Source organism: Lactuca virosa, chromosome 5, assembly GCF_052849685.1.
Source record: "Lactuca virosa cultivar CGN04683 chromosome 5, Lactuca_virosa_CGN04683_v6, whole genome shotgun sequence".
Lineage (NCBI taxonomy): Eukaryota > Viridiplantae > Streptophyta > Magnoliopsida > Asterales > Asteraceae > Lactuca > Lactuca virosa.
In genome coordinates, this window is record NC_136430.1 from 364,161,453 (window position 1) to 364,177,841 (window position 16,389).

Genomic DNA, 16,389 nt, shown 5'->3' on the forward strand with positions numbered 1-16,389 from the left:
AAAAACGCCTACAAACCAAAACCATATAAGATTTGGTTTCCAATCCTAGTACTCTAGTAGCATCTTATGACCTGACCCCTATCTAGTTCCAATCACATAGAGGTGAACAACATGGTCAGCCATGTTTTTTTCCTAGATTTCAAATAGGGACCATAACGTAAAATTAATTCAATTGGTTGGTTACACAGCACTTCTTGTTATATTTCCATATTATAATGTTTTTTTCACCTTTCTAACGACTTGCTATGATCCTTTTTTTTTTAATGTAATTGATGTTCCACAAATAAAAAGATACATGTGCACAACAAAACCAGTCATCTGATTTGGCAAGTAAGATAATTGATTTATATCGTTGTGCACTTCTATCTCTATTTCTAAACGAAGTCAAGCAATAATCTATCTGTCCACATTCCACACTTTGTGGATGAAATGGTATTTAGTAAGCTACGCAAGTCACAAGAGGCATTAACTTACGGGCATTATTTTAAGATTCAAGCAAAGGTTATCATAACTTGTTTTTTTTTTCTTTTTTTTAAACAAAAAAATTATTTTCCAAAATAAAGTTTCCAATAAGTGCTCTCCAAGTTATCATTTTATTATTCAAAAAATAATTATGTTTTATACTATCATTTTTTTTTCTTTTTAGCCATGTCTCCCAAAAAAAACCCTCTTGCAAACTATGGTAAAAATAAAGTGATAAAACTTATACTAGTTGAAACAAAGCGGTCTATCATAAAGTACAATAATAGTCCTTTTGGTAATTTATTGGCACTTAAAAGTTAGAAATATTAAGTCATTGTCACACACTCAAACAATTGATCATATGACTATTATTACTTCAAACATAAAAAAACACATCAACCGATTACAAAAATTGAAAGAGATTCATCAAGTGTAAAATAAATGGTAAAAAGCTAAACACTAAAAATGGTAATAACAATAACAATAAAATATTTTATTAATAATAACAATAACATCAACATTAATAAATAACAACAGTAATAATCTAAAAGTAAAGAATTGGTAAATCACTTGTTGGATAAGAGATTGTCAAGACAACCCAACACTTGACAATTACAAAAGCAAATAATGCAAATACTAAAAACTCTGCCTCCAACATATGACAAATAAAATCTCACTCTCCGAAAAAAAATAGAGAATTTCACAAAAAAACATTGTATTTTTCAGCATGTTATTCAAATAGCATTATTTTGTTTATCTTTTTAATAAAATCATTTATATTTCTAAAATTTGCTGATTTGGATTGTTTTAACATGAAATCTAAAGAAACAACTTTAGGTATAGAAGACTAGAACTAAATTTATATAAAATATACTTTGTCTTCGCACAAGTAGTCAGACTAATGGTTTGATTAGCAACAAAATACGACTGTTTATATTACACACGAGCTAAAATAATGACTTCTGCTAATAAGAAAATTATTGATAGCGACTCCCATCAATAAGCGAACCCATGAGAATAAGAAAATGTTCCTCAAGAATACGACTAAATTGTAAAATTTTCTAATTTAAACTATAAAATTTTGCAAAACTCTTATGGTTTTCTCTTTCCCAAAAAAAAATGTTTTTTTGAATAAAATGTTGGAAATATAGTGAGTTTGTGAAATTAACTCCAAAAGACAAACACTCTAAATATAAATGCATGTCATACTTATCTGATACGTAAAAAAGGTTAAAGAACCGCTACTATTTTGGTTGAAAAATTATAAAAACACATTACCTTGTTGCCATTTTGGATGAACATACAATATGTATTTTTTCAATAGAATATACCACGTGTAACACACCTATATATTATTATTTAAAGAAACTTAAAAAAAGAACACTTAACTGTGCAGATAATCAATGTTTCGAAATTCTTAAGGGGCAAGAAACGGCCAACGTTCCAAGCATTGACAGATGACAGGTATGTTGTTATAACCATATATAAAATTATTTCAATCTATAAAACATTACTAAAAGATGGAGAAGGCTTCACGTTGTTGGTTTGACCTCTATGATGTTATATATTACATCAAAATACATTTATATAATTTTTGCTTTTAAATATTAAAATGTTAGAAAAACAGTTCAATTCGGATTATATCGTATCATATTAAAGACGAGTCAACCACAAAATAGATAAAATCAACTACAAAAGTAATGAATCAAATGTCTAACTAGTCCAAAGTTGCTTAAGTTTATTGACTTCATTCCAATGATCGAAAATCTCCAATATTCTTTCACTTTTAAAAACTGGATGATTATTCATCGACAATCAGATAATATGATTTTCATAATCCTATTTATTACATTAGTTATATATATGAATAAGCAAACAAATAAGAAAGAATCGACCAACATGGGACTATCACCGTGGGCGAATTATTTGTTTGGTTGGTCATTAAGATATATTAAAAAAAAGATGTTAAAACCAAGAAAAAGATTATCAAATACAATCCGACGGAATACGTTGTCAAGCCCTCTAGTTGTAGGTTAAGTTTTTTGATATGTTATTAATTTATTATATAAATAAGATAATTATAAATCATATTTCCACATGGCTTTATAACACATGGCTTTTTATAATTGGACTAAATATATATTTTGGATCAGATTTTTATCTAAAAAATCTACAATTATCTTAAATTGAAAAAATATAAAAAAATTATTTAAATTCATAATTTTTTTCACTATAAATAAAGTATAATATTGACATACTTTCATATCCAATTCTGATTTCCCATTTCGATTTCGTATTTTCTGTCATTGATCCTTCGCTGCCAAATAAGTTTTATTTTAATCTTGTGGCTCTCAAGATTATCTAAATACCAAATATTATGAAAACTCTTAGTTTTTTTTTTTAAATCCAAATCAAGTTTATGAAAATCTTCAACCCTCATAAAACATTGAAATAGCAATAAATGAGATGTTGCTAAAGATATCGTTTTAATATCAGGTGTATTGCTAGTAAAAATAATATTCATGGAAAAAAACATTTAAAAAAAAGTATCACCGTGGGCAAAAATAAAGGAACTATACGATACGATGAACGAAAATCAAATAAGAGGTTGTTATACTCTACATAGCGAAAATGACAAAAAATGGATTGATGCCTAACAGGAAGATGTCATTCATGCTTTGTAAAGAGTACCTTAAAAGACCAAATCAATATGATTTGGCAAGACTACTCTATGTTAGGAGAAGAATATGGATTTTCAGGTATAGTATTCGTATTGACTGCATGCATTGGGAATGAAAAAATTGTCCCACTGCTTGGGTCGGGCAATATGCAAGTAGATGTTGCAAAAAAAACAATCATCTTGGAAGCCATTGCACCTTATGGCTTATGGATATGGCACACATTCTTCAGAACATAATGTCCGTGCAATAATATTAATATAGTCCATCGATCTCCTATTTTTGGTGATCTATTGGTTTAACCGAGCACCAAATGTGTGTTACTTTGTGAATGGTCGAAAAAGTAATATGACATTATCTAATTGATGACATTTATCCTTCATGGACTGTTTTTGTCAAGTCAATAACAACTCCATAAATCCAAAAATAGAAGTTGTTTACTAAACGTTAAGAGTTTGCCAGAGATTTTGGATGAGTATTTGGAGTTTTACATGCTCATTTTGCATTTCTTCAACGGCCATGTCTTATGTGCGACAAGGATATTATGGGAAAATTATGATTATGTGTATCATCGTCCATAATATAATCACTGATGATGAACGAGACAACATACATTCACTATTATGATCCAACCGGATTTCTAAATGACATGCCTGCAAAACAACGGTAACAACGAAGCAGCTCTACTCAAGATGATGAACAATATTTTGAATATTCTACTAAATGAATTGCAAGCCTATTCACTTATATAACCAATAGGGAAACAACTTTATGAAAGAAAAACTCGCACCGCTCTAAAAACTGATATGATCGAGCACATCAAAAAAATTTAACAGTTTTGAATATTATGTACTTTGCACCTTCTAATCTAATACTTGAATTATCTTTTTTATTAAGTATGTTGATGAATGTTAAATATTTTTATGTTTATCTATTATTTTTAAATCTTTAATAAATAAAGTTAGTTGTTTTGAAAAAAAATACTTTTAATAATTTTTATTTGAATAGAAAAGAATGATAGATCATGTTTATTTAATAAAAAATGATTTCCGTTGAAATTATTTTTGTTTTTATCCAACTTTTGGTTGTAATTTTATTTGGTTCAGATCATGTCTTTATTTTATGTACTATATATAAACCGAAAATCCAACTATTTTTTTTTTCGTATATTTCGCATGTTCACACTTGTGTTGTGTCCTATTGGTGTGATTATAACTAATAAGTAAAAAGTCTAAGACCCTGAACTTGAAGGGAAAGCTAAGCTATTAGGCATGAAGGTTGCCTCTAAGATTTAAACTACAGACTTCCACAAGTTTTCCAAAACTGCATATCCACTCAAAATTCATCATTGCTTTCCAAATTTCTTTCATATCTTTTATTTTTATAACATAACATATCCACTTAACAATTTTCTATAAAGATCAATTTCATTATAAACCAATTCAGCAACAACTCAATGGAGGGAAAACCAAAATTCCTTCATGGGACACTCGAAGCCACCATCTTTCATGCCACACCTTATTCACCACCATTTCTACTTAATGTACGAATAAATTGTTATCCTTTTATTATTATTACTTTTTTTTTAACTTTGCCTCTTTTTTTTACAGTGCATAAACCCAGCTGGAAAACCGACATACGTTACCATCAAGATAAATCATAAAAAGATAGCATCGACAAGTCACGAAAGTAGTCGAATTTGGAACCAAACAATACGTGTTCTTTGTGCTCATTCGATAAACACAACAATCACAATCACCCTCAAGACAAAATGCTCAATTCTTGGAAAAGTCAACATTCAAGCCGATCAACTGTTACAAGAGTCGAGCTTGATCGATGGTTTGTTTCCAGTTTGCATGGAAAACGGGAAGCCAAATCCGGAATTAGAACTTAGACTCATGTTATGGTTCAAACCCGCGAATCTTGAACCAAATTGGCGAAAAATAATCGATAAAAATGTATTTCATGGTGTAAAAGATGCTACATTTCCACTAAGGGGTAAATGTGGTGTTACCCTTTATCAAGACTCTCATCATCATCCTACTTTCAAACCGCCATGTGGGTCCCCAAGAAAACTCTGGGAGGATGTTTTTGTAGCCATTGAAAATGCAAAATATTTGATTTATATCGCCGGGTGGTCTTTCAATCCTAAGATGATTCTGGTAAACAAAAGAAAAAATTGCAACAAACTTTACTTTTTTTTTTTTACCAATATAGGCAATGTACTTTATTTTTATCATTATAGCAACGTACTAACATTTTTTACCAATAATAAGCGTACTTATTTTTTTACACATAATAGCAACGTATTTACAATTCCTTACACATAATAGCAACATACTTGAATTTCTTTATGACGAGTAATATGTAACAGATGAAGTACATTGCTCATACTGGTAGCAATGTAAATACTTAGCTATTATGGGTATAATAATATAGTATGTTGCTATTATAGGTAAAAAATAAAGTACATTGCGGAAAATATGTTGCTATTCCCGACAATTTTCCTTTAACAAAAAGATTGAAAATTTATATATCATGCAGGTTAGGGATTCCGAAACGGAAATCCCACACGCAAAAGGAGTATCATTAGGTGAAATATTGAAGAGAAAAGCAGATGAAGGTGTATCTGTAAGGATCATGATTTGGGATGACGAAACTTCATTACCATTTATAAAAAACAAAGGAGTAATGGGGACCCACGACGAAGACGCTTTCGCCTATTTCAAAAACACGAAAGTGGTATGCAAATTGTGCCCTAGGTTAGCCCACAACTTCCCAACATTATTCACACATCATCAAAAAACCATAACAATGGACAAGCGTGGGCACTCATCTTCAAGCAAACGAGAAATAACTAGTTTTATAGGCGGAATCGATCTTTGCGATGGCCGATACGATACCGAAAAACATTCGATTTTTCAAAAATCAAATACGGATTTCTATCAAACGAGTATATCCGGAGCACAGGTTGACCGAGGGGGCCCACGAGAGCCATGGCATGATGCACACGCGTGTATTATCGGTGAAGCTGCATGGGACATAATGCGTAATTTCGAGCAACGTTGGGTGAAACAATTTGATCCTTCGTTGTTAGTCCCGGTTAACAAAATAACCGATTTGGGACGTGAGTCGGTTACCATAACCGAAAGGAATTGGAATGTTCAAGTGTTTAGATCGATCGACCACGTGTCAGTTTGCCACGTGACGAAGAATTTTACAATCGAACAAAGCATACACGACGCGTATGTAGAGGCGATTAGGCGAGCAGAGAGGTTTATATACATCGAGAATCAATATTTCATTGGGGGATGTGATTTATGGGAGAAAGAGAAAGATCGACATTCGGGGTGTAGGAATTTGATTCCGATTGAGATTGCACTTAAGGTGGTGAGCAAGATTAAAGCGAAAGAGAGGTTTGCAGTGTATATTTTGATACCTATGTGGCCGGAAGGTGTACCAGAGAGTGAACCGGTGCAAGACATATTGTATTGGACAAGGGAGACTATGAAGATGATGTATGGTTTGATTGGGGATGCGATTAGGGATAGTGGTGAGGGGTATCATCCGAAAGATTACTTGAATTTCTTTTGTCTTGGTAATAGGGAAGTGGAAAAGGAAGGAGAGTATGTCCCACATTATTCTCCGCATCATGGGACACAATATTGGAATGCTCAAAAACATAGGAGGTTCATGGTTTATGTACATTCAAAACTCATGATAGGTAGGTAACCTTAATTTTATCAATACTTTTCATCGATTCATAGTCATAAAGCTAATGAGAATCGTTTGTTGTTTTATTTTAGTGGATGATAGTTACATGTTGATAGGATCTGCAAATATAAACCAACGATCCATGGATGGGACACGAGACACGGAGATTGCAGTAGGATGCTATCAATCAAAAGATGAGAATGTTGAGAAGACAGATAAAAGAGATGTTCATGGTTACCGAATGTCATTGTGGTATGAGCATACGGGAAGAGTTCAACAAGTTTTTCAGGATCCTGAAAGTTTGGAATGTGTGGTGATGATGCGTTTGTTTGGGGAGCAAATGTGGGAGATTTATTCAGGGGATGAGGTTATAGATATGGAGGGTGCTCATCTAATTAGTTACCCAGTGAGTATAACACGTGAGGGTGAGGTTGAGGATTATGTGGATTCTGGTGGCTGCTTTCCTGACACAAAAGCACAAGTAAAAGGGAGAAGATCGAAAGTTTTACCTCCAATATTTACGACGTAGACGAAAACGCCCTTCACCTCATGTTTTAATAGATTCTGTACATATAGCATCAGAAGATTGTTTCTAATCAGGCCTCAACAGAGGAACACATGTATATACGTGAGAAATCTGATCTTATGATAGAACTTGAAAATTGATGAATAAAAGAGAGGAAATTGGACATGCCTCTTTAATGATAGCAGCGTGAGAAAAACTGAGACAATCTTCAAATAGTTTTAGTTGTAGAGCAAGTTTTTTAATATATATTTGAAAAAGAACCAAGTCCGTCTGCAAAACAACAGAAAAAATAACAAATATCATCAGGCATAGTTTCGAACAAAATACTTAATAGTTAATAAACATTGCATTAATTAGATCAAAAATCTCTATGATACTATTTTGAATAGGATCGTGTTATCAAGAGCTAGACTTCTAAGTTTTATCACCTATGATACTATACTTCCCAACTCAACATACACTATTCTTTAGAATTTAGAGGCTGCAACTATAAGAGCTAATATACAGGTTTTGTGTCAACAGAATCCTCCAACTGGTTTTCTGTATGCCAACTCCAATCCACCAACAGATAAGATAATAGTGATGAAGCATTTTGTTCAAGTAAGCTTTTAAGGAAAGAATATGTAGTCTTAACCAAATAAACATGCAAGAAAAACAAAGTTGTGTGCTGTCAACAATGAAATAAAGCCTTAAAAATCCAAATTATGGTAATTTAACACTAGAACTCAATCATGCCACACAAGAGGAGCATTGTCTCCATAAGTTGTAGGAAAAAGCAACCGAATATTCCAAATGCACTTGGTTAAAATAGCTAATTAGTCCAAATAAAGGTAACATTTTTTAGATTTTTGCATACTTAAGTGCCCTTGTAGTATATTATTATCCATAAATGTTTAAGACAATGGTGATCCACGCCAAGAGGTTTCGATTACTACTTGTGTTTTAGAAATTAGCATCAAAATTATTGTTACTGTTGGGTTTATTTAGTATGGGTTAAGCTCATTAAATGACAACAAATTTTTCCAACAATAATTAATTTGTTGCTGAAAAGACACACTCGAAACCATTCTTGTTGATCACTATTTCATGACTTAGGATGTACAACTAAAAGTTCAATGACTCGAATGGAATAAAGATAAACTTTTGCTTGGAGGTCACATACACAAAATCTTGAAAAATGACATAAATATCCCTGATTACGGTTTTTGTAGTGCTCAAACATAAAAAAGAGAATTCTTCTATAATTAAATAATTAGAATCCAACAAAGTTACTTTTTCTTTAAAAAGAAAATCTAAATTTAAATCACTAATATTATTATGGTCCCCACCCCACGTGTTAATGAATCGTGCAAATGTCAAGACGGACAATGACTCGTTATTCAGCTTCCACATCATCATTTATGTCCAACTCACTGTCCACGTCATCAATAATAACCGGCAAAGCTTAAAAAACAGCTGTTTGGACCAAAAAAATTAGATGGTCAAAATTTTTTGAGATTGGCTTTTTCACCTAAGGGCGTGTTCAATAACTTATCCAAAACACGTAGGGCCTTCCTATAGTTTGCCCTGAAGATGTAGCAAACAATGTAGAGGAAATTTTGACTTACCAATTTGCCAAATGCACATGAAGACATTCAAATTGTTGAATGTCGATGCAGGATTGGAGCAGACAAAATCGCTGGATTACTTAGATGGATGTTCTAACACATGATTGCATCATGCCAATCTGAAATATATCACTTCATCAGAATTTTGGATCATACAAGAACTATCAACTGGAGAACAGTATGGTAAGTGTTCACAATCTACCTGATATCTTCAGTTATTTACATGAGAAACATAATCTTTATGAGAGAATTTTTAAAATTGATGATAAAAGTATAATTAGATAATTAATTTTTTCCAGAATTTCCTTGTGACTTGATTTTTCCAGTGAGCTTTTAAATATAATTTTGAAAAAAGAAAAAAATACAAAACAAAACTTCCTTGTGACTTGATTAAAATTTAGTAATTTATTGAGAAATTTTGTCAAAGTAATTTGATTACAAAGTACTTGAGAAACAACATAATAATGATAGTACAATTAGATAAATATTTTTTTTGCTCAATTATGAAAATAATCAAAGTCTGATTATTATCATTTTAATTACTTTGCCAATTACGTGCTACAAAAAATCAAAATTATATCACAGAATACAAAACTGATTTAACATGCCAAATACACAGAAGGAAGAATGAAACATGAAACCATGAACTCATTTGACCAAAGAAGCACACCATTAACTGCCAATTCACAATCTTTTAAGATTCGCTATGATCATATATCTACTTTAATATTTAAAATACAGCATTCAGGTTCTGATGATGGGACCTTGGGACGTGAAAACATAAGAAACCCCTGGTTTTAATGTTATGACCAATTCTGGGAGATTAAGGGCAAAAAAAGGAAGTGAAAATCATCAGAATCTACCCCCAAGCAATGGTGTAACAGATGAAGTTGAAATTTTGGTGTGAATTTAACTTTCTCCTTAAAGTTTCTTTAGTTAATTGTATTAGCCAAGATTTAGGACTTTACCTGTTTCGGTACTTGAAATACAATCATATCCATTCTTCCAAAACCATTAAGAAACGTATTTCCAACATCCAGAACCAAGTCCTTCTGCAAAACAACATAAAAAGAACAAATATTATGAGGTAGAATAGTCCCTCCTTATCACAATACTTAACAACAGAGACTACTTCCATAGATAACCTCCCGCATATGAAACACGAGCCCATAATGGTGAATAAAAACACGGAGGGGGAGGGGATAAAGCAAATACTAGCAATAAAGCTAAATATAAAAAAGGACAAGATATCTTCCCACTTCCTTCTCAGGCTTCCTCTCCTCCTTGCACCCACCAACTATAACCGTCTCCACCCTCCTAACTGCAGTTGTCAGTTATCTCCTTTGGACATCCATGAGCCACGACAATCTTATGTCCCTCAATTTTTTGGTGATCAACGCCAAATATCTGATTTTTTCATGTTGGGTATTTTGTCCAACAATGTTCTACCAAATATCCACCGCAACATCCTCATTTCCACGACTTTCATGCTCGATGCTCCTCCTTGATTGACCAACATTTTGATCCATACAACAAACATACTGCCCACCCTGTAGAATTTTCTCTTCAATTTCAAAAGGACCTTCTTCTCACACAAAACTCTTGTGGCCGACCTCCACTTTAACCATCTTGCCTTCATGCAAATGGCAACATGATCCTCAACACCCCTTTCCTTATAGATCAATACACCCCAACACAAAAACTATCTTTTGGATGTAGAACTTGCTCACCAATACATACTTCTACGCCTTCATCATTTTGCTCCACATTGAATTCACGCCATAGATATGATATTCCATCTTATCTTACCTGAGCTGATTTGTAAACCCCTTTTCGTCCAACATCGTCGGCCCCAAGTATATAACCTAGCATTCAACTCGATCCTAGTTTCTACCACCAAAACATTGTCAGCGAAAAAAAGCATATGCCATTGAGACCCCTTCCTATGTATCTCAGGAGAAACTTGACCCATAATCAAAGCAAAGATTGCGGGCTGAGAGTAGATCCTTAATGTACCAATTTCCACAGGGAAAGTCTTTGTGTAACCAACTCCCTGGAACCCTTCTAGTTCCAGGGTCCTCCAAATCGTCTCACATGGTACGCTATCATACACCTTCTCCATGCCGATGGAGATCCCTATTTCTTTCTTTATGTTTCTTCATAAGGCGTCAGAGGAGGTGGATCGCCCCAATCGTCGACCTTCCTAGCATAAAGCTAAATTGATTTTCAGATATAGTCGTTTCACGTTGCAACCTTGCCTCCACCACTCACTCCCATAGTTTAATGGCCAACTGAAGTTCTTCCTTTAAACTTCATATTTGTTACAAATAATGCGAACAAAAGACATAACCATACTGGCCTATAAACTTATTAGGTCCACTATACCTGGTCTTTATGGTAATTGCTCGAAGGTATCACAAACTCTAGTGTCTCATACTCATGCACAAATAGTTAAGTTTTTAAGTTTCCTTAAAATGAAAACCGGTCATGTATTTGGTCCATTGTGCCTGGCAACTGCTCAAAGGTGAAAAGGATACCTTATATTCATTCTTAGAAATAACTTCAGTGACAATCCCAATTTTGTTCTTCTTATAATAAACTGACATGTGGAACCCAAAAGCATTTGCAACTGGATGTAAAATTGCATCTCCAGCGCCGCTCTCTTTGAGAAACCCCAACAACTAGAGAGGTGAAGCGGTATGGATATTGGATAGAGAAAAATGAAGTTGGATAATAAAAAGTTAAACATTTCTATCAATATGAAACCAAAAAGGAAGTATATAACAAAATCTACCCTAAAAGATTCATATTATCTTTGTAAAGAGACACATAGGCACATAGCTAAGGATCTAGGAACAAACACCTAGTGTAAAAGTTTAATAACTAGGTGTAGCTCAAGATATATTTTCACATGATGAAGAACCAATTTTACCCACAAACTGAGTCAGAAAACATGCCTACCATTAAAGTCCATATGTGAACTCAGCCCCACATCAAACGCCATGTCAACCTTCCTTCAAGCTAGCCAACAATGCAAAATGAACAGCTGGTCTTCGTGGCTATATCACAGCATTATTAGATGAAGAAATGAAACAGCAAAAGTCGCACCAAAACAAGATACACGAAACTACATAATGGTTGCCCAAAGTGCTGCAGCAAATCAACAGGAGAAATCAAACTCTTCATAAACAATCTTCAAAATGTTATGGACCCTCTCTGATTTTCCTCTTCACTTTTCCAAAATCTTTCCTCATAAACTGGTTATCAGTTTCTCCATTGCAAACTGGTACAAACAATTTGTAGGATAAACCAACAAAGGTCAAAAACCTAGTACTATAATACTGCTGGCTAACAAAATCCCAGATACGCCTACCATACTATAAATCCTACAACAGCTATTTCTAGATAATACTGGATCTGTCAGAAAGACCAAAATCGCCAATTCTTTTAAGAGAAATACTTTCTAGGATTTGATATAAATATATCCAATGTCTGAATTTACAAAAATACAACATCAGTGATAATCTGTAAGAGCTCCAAGTCATCCAAATCCTCAAGCAACTGTGTGCCAAATGTTTCTGACCTTCTGTAGCTAGTTCCATCTTCCCTCTATACCACTGCCCTCAACAGATCTTGAGAGAGCATTGTATAGGGACACAAAGATTTTGAGACGCATATATGAAGTCATACAGCAAGCTGCTATGATCACTTGATCAAGAACTAGACATCTAAGCTTTACCATCTATGATACTATACTCCCCAACGTAGTAATACACCTACAGGTTTTGCGTCCATAGAATCCTCCAATTGTCTTTCTATATGCCAATCTGAAGTGATGAAGCATTCTGTTGCTTTATGGATGTGGTCATATATAAGTTAATGAGTATGTGGTCTTAATAAATAAAGAAGCAAGAAAAACGAAACAGTATGTTGTAAACATTACAATTAATGGTTAAAAATCCAAATTGTGGTGATTTAACACTACGTCTAAATTGTGTAACATGAGGATCTTCGTCTCCATAGTCCATAATATAGCTAATGAGTGCAAATCAAAGGATTACTTATTTAAATGCAAACCTAGGAGGACCCATATTAATGTAGAAGAAAATATGTCTTTCTTCAAACTGGAACACAAACCATCCACATTTCAATGACGTGTCATGCGAGATTTCTCAAGCCCAGCCCTTGAAGCAGAACTTGAGCCATACAACGGACCCTTGTCCCCAGCACCCTGAGGAACAATGGAGACACTTCAATCCAGAAATTTCAAGTAAATTTACGAGTGGCATAAGTGTAATTTTGAGCAATATTGTAAGCAATACCAGGTGAACCCCATATCCATCCCCATAAGGAGGAGGAAAATGACCATCTGAACTGCCAAATTTCATCCCATATGACCCACCTAAATAATCATGTATCAAAAAATCCATATTCAAAAAGTAGAAAGTAGGAAAAACAAGAAGTTAAATGGGTATTGGCTATGGTTTAAACTTTAAAGTAGGCTGCTAAAAAGTTAGAAAAAGAAGGATGTAGATTTAGCCAAATATGAAGATAATGGTATAATGGTAAATACCAGCACCCCATGATCCAACATCAGTATTTGTAAGTTCTGCACGAAGCTTTTCAACTTCACGCGCCATGGAAACCAAATTCTTCTCCATAGCTTGTCTTTGTTCCATCATCTCTATACTTCCTTTCTTCTCATAATCAATAGCAGCTCTACAGAATATGCAACAACTTTAGCTCAAGAAACTCTATCCATTTAGCAATTAATCTTCAAAGATAAGAGGGGATCAAAAAGTTGAAAACCTAGCATGCATAAGCTCATTGTGAAGTCCTTCATGCTCTGCTCTTAAACCCGGAAGATGCTTGTTATCTCCTTGAAATTTTGCAAGGTCTTTCTTGAGAATCTGAACTTGCCCAGATAAATCATGCCTTAATGAATTGAGCCTCTCAATTTCCACATGGAGTTGTGAAGCCTCGTTTTTTATAGGTTCAGTGGCAAGTAAATCAGCTTCTAGTTTCAAATTGTTTTCAATAAGCTGTTTTGAGTATATTTCATTATCTTCTTGAATATCAGAAATTGCAATATTCATTCGCCTAAGTTCCTCTCTGGCATCACCCAACTCTTGTTGCAGAGCAATTCGATCCTCAGCTAAGCGCCTATTTTCACCCAAAAGTCTGCGGATTTCATGATGTTGCATTTCAAGTTCCTCCGCCAACATGGCAGGATGACGTGGCATAGGGCCCCGTGATGGAGCCACTCCTCGGAGATGCCCATGCCGGTTGTCATAGGGCCCACGAGGATAACGCTTTCTCCCTGACATTTAAGATGGCCCTAATGGAAGTATAAAAACATATGATCAAGTAGAATGGCAACTACACAAAACATGTCATTCTTAAAGCTACAAGTGTACAAAGATGATGTGATTTCTCACTAATGTAGTAAGACACAACCCCTGTTTGAATGCCTCAATTGTGTTCTTAAGGACTACTCTTCCAGTCTCACTTGCCATTAATTCATCGTTACAGATTGTTTGTTATGTTCAATTGTTCATTACCTACCAAGATGTACTTCGACTTATAAATAAAATTCATTATCTGTTTTTGCAAACCAATTGAACAAAAACAGAAGCAAGTCCATCTATAACTACAGTGCACCTTCGTTGCTCCTACAAAGGCAAAGCAATGAAAACGTTCGTTTAAAATCAACCTAGACAAAAGAACAAACACCTTCATCTCCGCAAAAGTTCCATTAACAGTACACGAATACAATTTTCTTCGAAACTATGAGCAACAAAACATTGACGGGACAAAAAACTGCAAAAACAATTTGATTAAAACCCTAGTATTAAACAAAAACAACACATATTTTGGTAAAATTGGGGGGATTATTATGTAGAAACAAAGTACGTTAACCAGATGGATAAAATTACGTAACCAAACCTTGATTATATGAAGGATAACGATTAAGTTCTGCAAATATTGTTCACGTTCTTCGCTTGTTAAGGAGAAACCTGGACACCTGAGTGTGGTTCATGAGGGAACGTCCCCAATCCCAATAGGGTAACGGAATTATGGAACCTTTGTTATGATTCCGAACGATATCGTTTTGTTGTGTATTGGGCTAATGACGGTGTATACGGGTTTACCAATTTAATTAAATGGATTCAACCAATCTCTCATTTATTGGGTTGAGTTGGCAGTTTCAGGTTAGGATTGCCACTCCCAGTGGTTGGTAATCGAACCATTAAAGTCTTTTACCTGAGTCATTAATATTCAACGGCTTAACACTTTGCTAGCAGATTAAATGCGTGTGACAAAACTAACGGGTAAGTTATAGCTTTTATTTGTTATATTAGATTATAATTGGTGGGAATTATGGGTAAAATATTTATAAAATATTTAAATTATTAATAAGATTTAAGATTTTTTTAAAACATTTTGTATTTTTTTTTTACTTTTTGTATTGATTATTTAATATATATATATATATATATATATATATATATATATATATATATATAAAAGTAGCCCATTCCATTGTATGTTGAATAAAGTTTCTGTTTCGATGCTAACGTGAGCCATTTAAAAGCTTTTGTGTAGTTTTGTTTAACCACAGCACCTCCTGCATAGATCTCACCAAGAAGCTCCATAGACCTAGGTGTACCTTTGTCTACAACCTTTGAGAACCACCACAATGCTTTGGCATGATCACGCCTGAAACCTCAAAAATGAAATTGGTTTCAAGTGATATTGACAAACTTTGTTCAAAACTATGTTCACCAACCTAAATTCATTAAAGCAAAAATATCCATTAAAAATATATACAATCACTAACACCTATAAATGGAAATTGAGTTTGATAAAACATTTTTTACTTAACGGGAACACCAGTTGATCTGGTGATCTGATATGGGTCTCTTTTTGACACATTGTAAACAGAATAAATCATTTTTACAAATTTACCCTCAACCTGAATGATGTGTCTAAAAAGTTATTCTAACATCAAACATAAGCGAAGAGAGTTGAGAACTAGAAAATAATTTTGATGGTGGGAATCTGAAAATAGCAGGGGACTACAGATAATACTTCCATTGAAAGAACTTTTACACCCTTGAAAGAAACGATGTCTTATACTCTATATCAATACCATATGTTGTTTATCCCTATCTTATTCCACCTTTTTCTCAGCAGAAACAAACAAAGCAAAGAAGTGAAACAACAAACCCGAAAAAACTCAAATACAATAATTAAGAAAATAAAACACATAACCAAACCTCATGGGAGAAATCGAGACTTCAAATCGCGAGACACTGCATAACCCACAAAAATGAGAGAACTTAAAGTCGAATTTTGCAATTTCAAGAAAACCCGGATGGAATTGAACATTAACCTGATG

The 16,389-nt window shown here is 33.7% G+C and overlaps 2 protein-coding genes and 1 long non-coding RNA gene across 3 annotated transcripts; 1 reads left to right on the forward strand and 2 right to left on the reverse strand.

Moving 5' to 3' along the window:
- The first annotated feature begins 4,529 nt into the window (after nt 1–4,529).
- PLDEPSILON (phospholipase D alpha 4) lies at nt 4,530–7,545 on the forward strand. Its single transcript, XM_079053216.1, has 4 exons — nt 4,530–4,683; nt 4,751–5,302; nt 5,685–6,864; nt 6,947–7,545. The coding sequence occupies exons 1-4, from the start codon at nt 4,597–4,599 to the stop codon at nt 7,381–7,383; spliced, it is 2,256 nt and encodes a 751-aa protein (XP_078909342.1). The 5' UTR covers nt 4,530–4,596; the 3' UTR covers nt 7,384–7,545.
- Nucleotides 4,685–13,137, reverse strand: LOC145116920 (uncharacterized). Its single transcript, XR_013712381.1, has 6 exons — nt 13,065–13,137; nt 11,949–12,270; nt 9,956–10,039; nt 7,549–7,650; nt 7,364–7,418; nt 4,685–5,299 (listed from the first exon to the last, which is right to left on the reverse strand). It is a non-coding gene; the product is annotated as an uncharacterized LOC145116920 (long non-coding RNA).
- Nucleotides 12,430–15,123, reverse strand: LOC145116919 (DNA double-strand break repair protein). The gene is made up of 6 exons (XM_079053217.1): nt 14,934–15,123; nt 13,797–14,325; nt 13,561–13,706; nt 13,310–13,389; nt 13,125–13,218; nt 12,430–12,832 (listed from the first exon to the last, which is right to left on the reverse strand). The coding sequence occupies exons 2-5, from the start codon at nt 14,312–14,314 to the stop codon at nt 13,135–13,137; spliced, it is 828 nt and encodes a 275-aa protein (XP_078909343.1). The 5' UTR covers nt 14,315–14,325; nt 14,934–15,123; the 3' UTR covers nt 12,430–12,832; nt 13,125–13,134.
- Between the last annotated feature and the right edge of the window lie 1,266 nt (nt 15,124–16,389).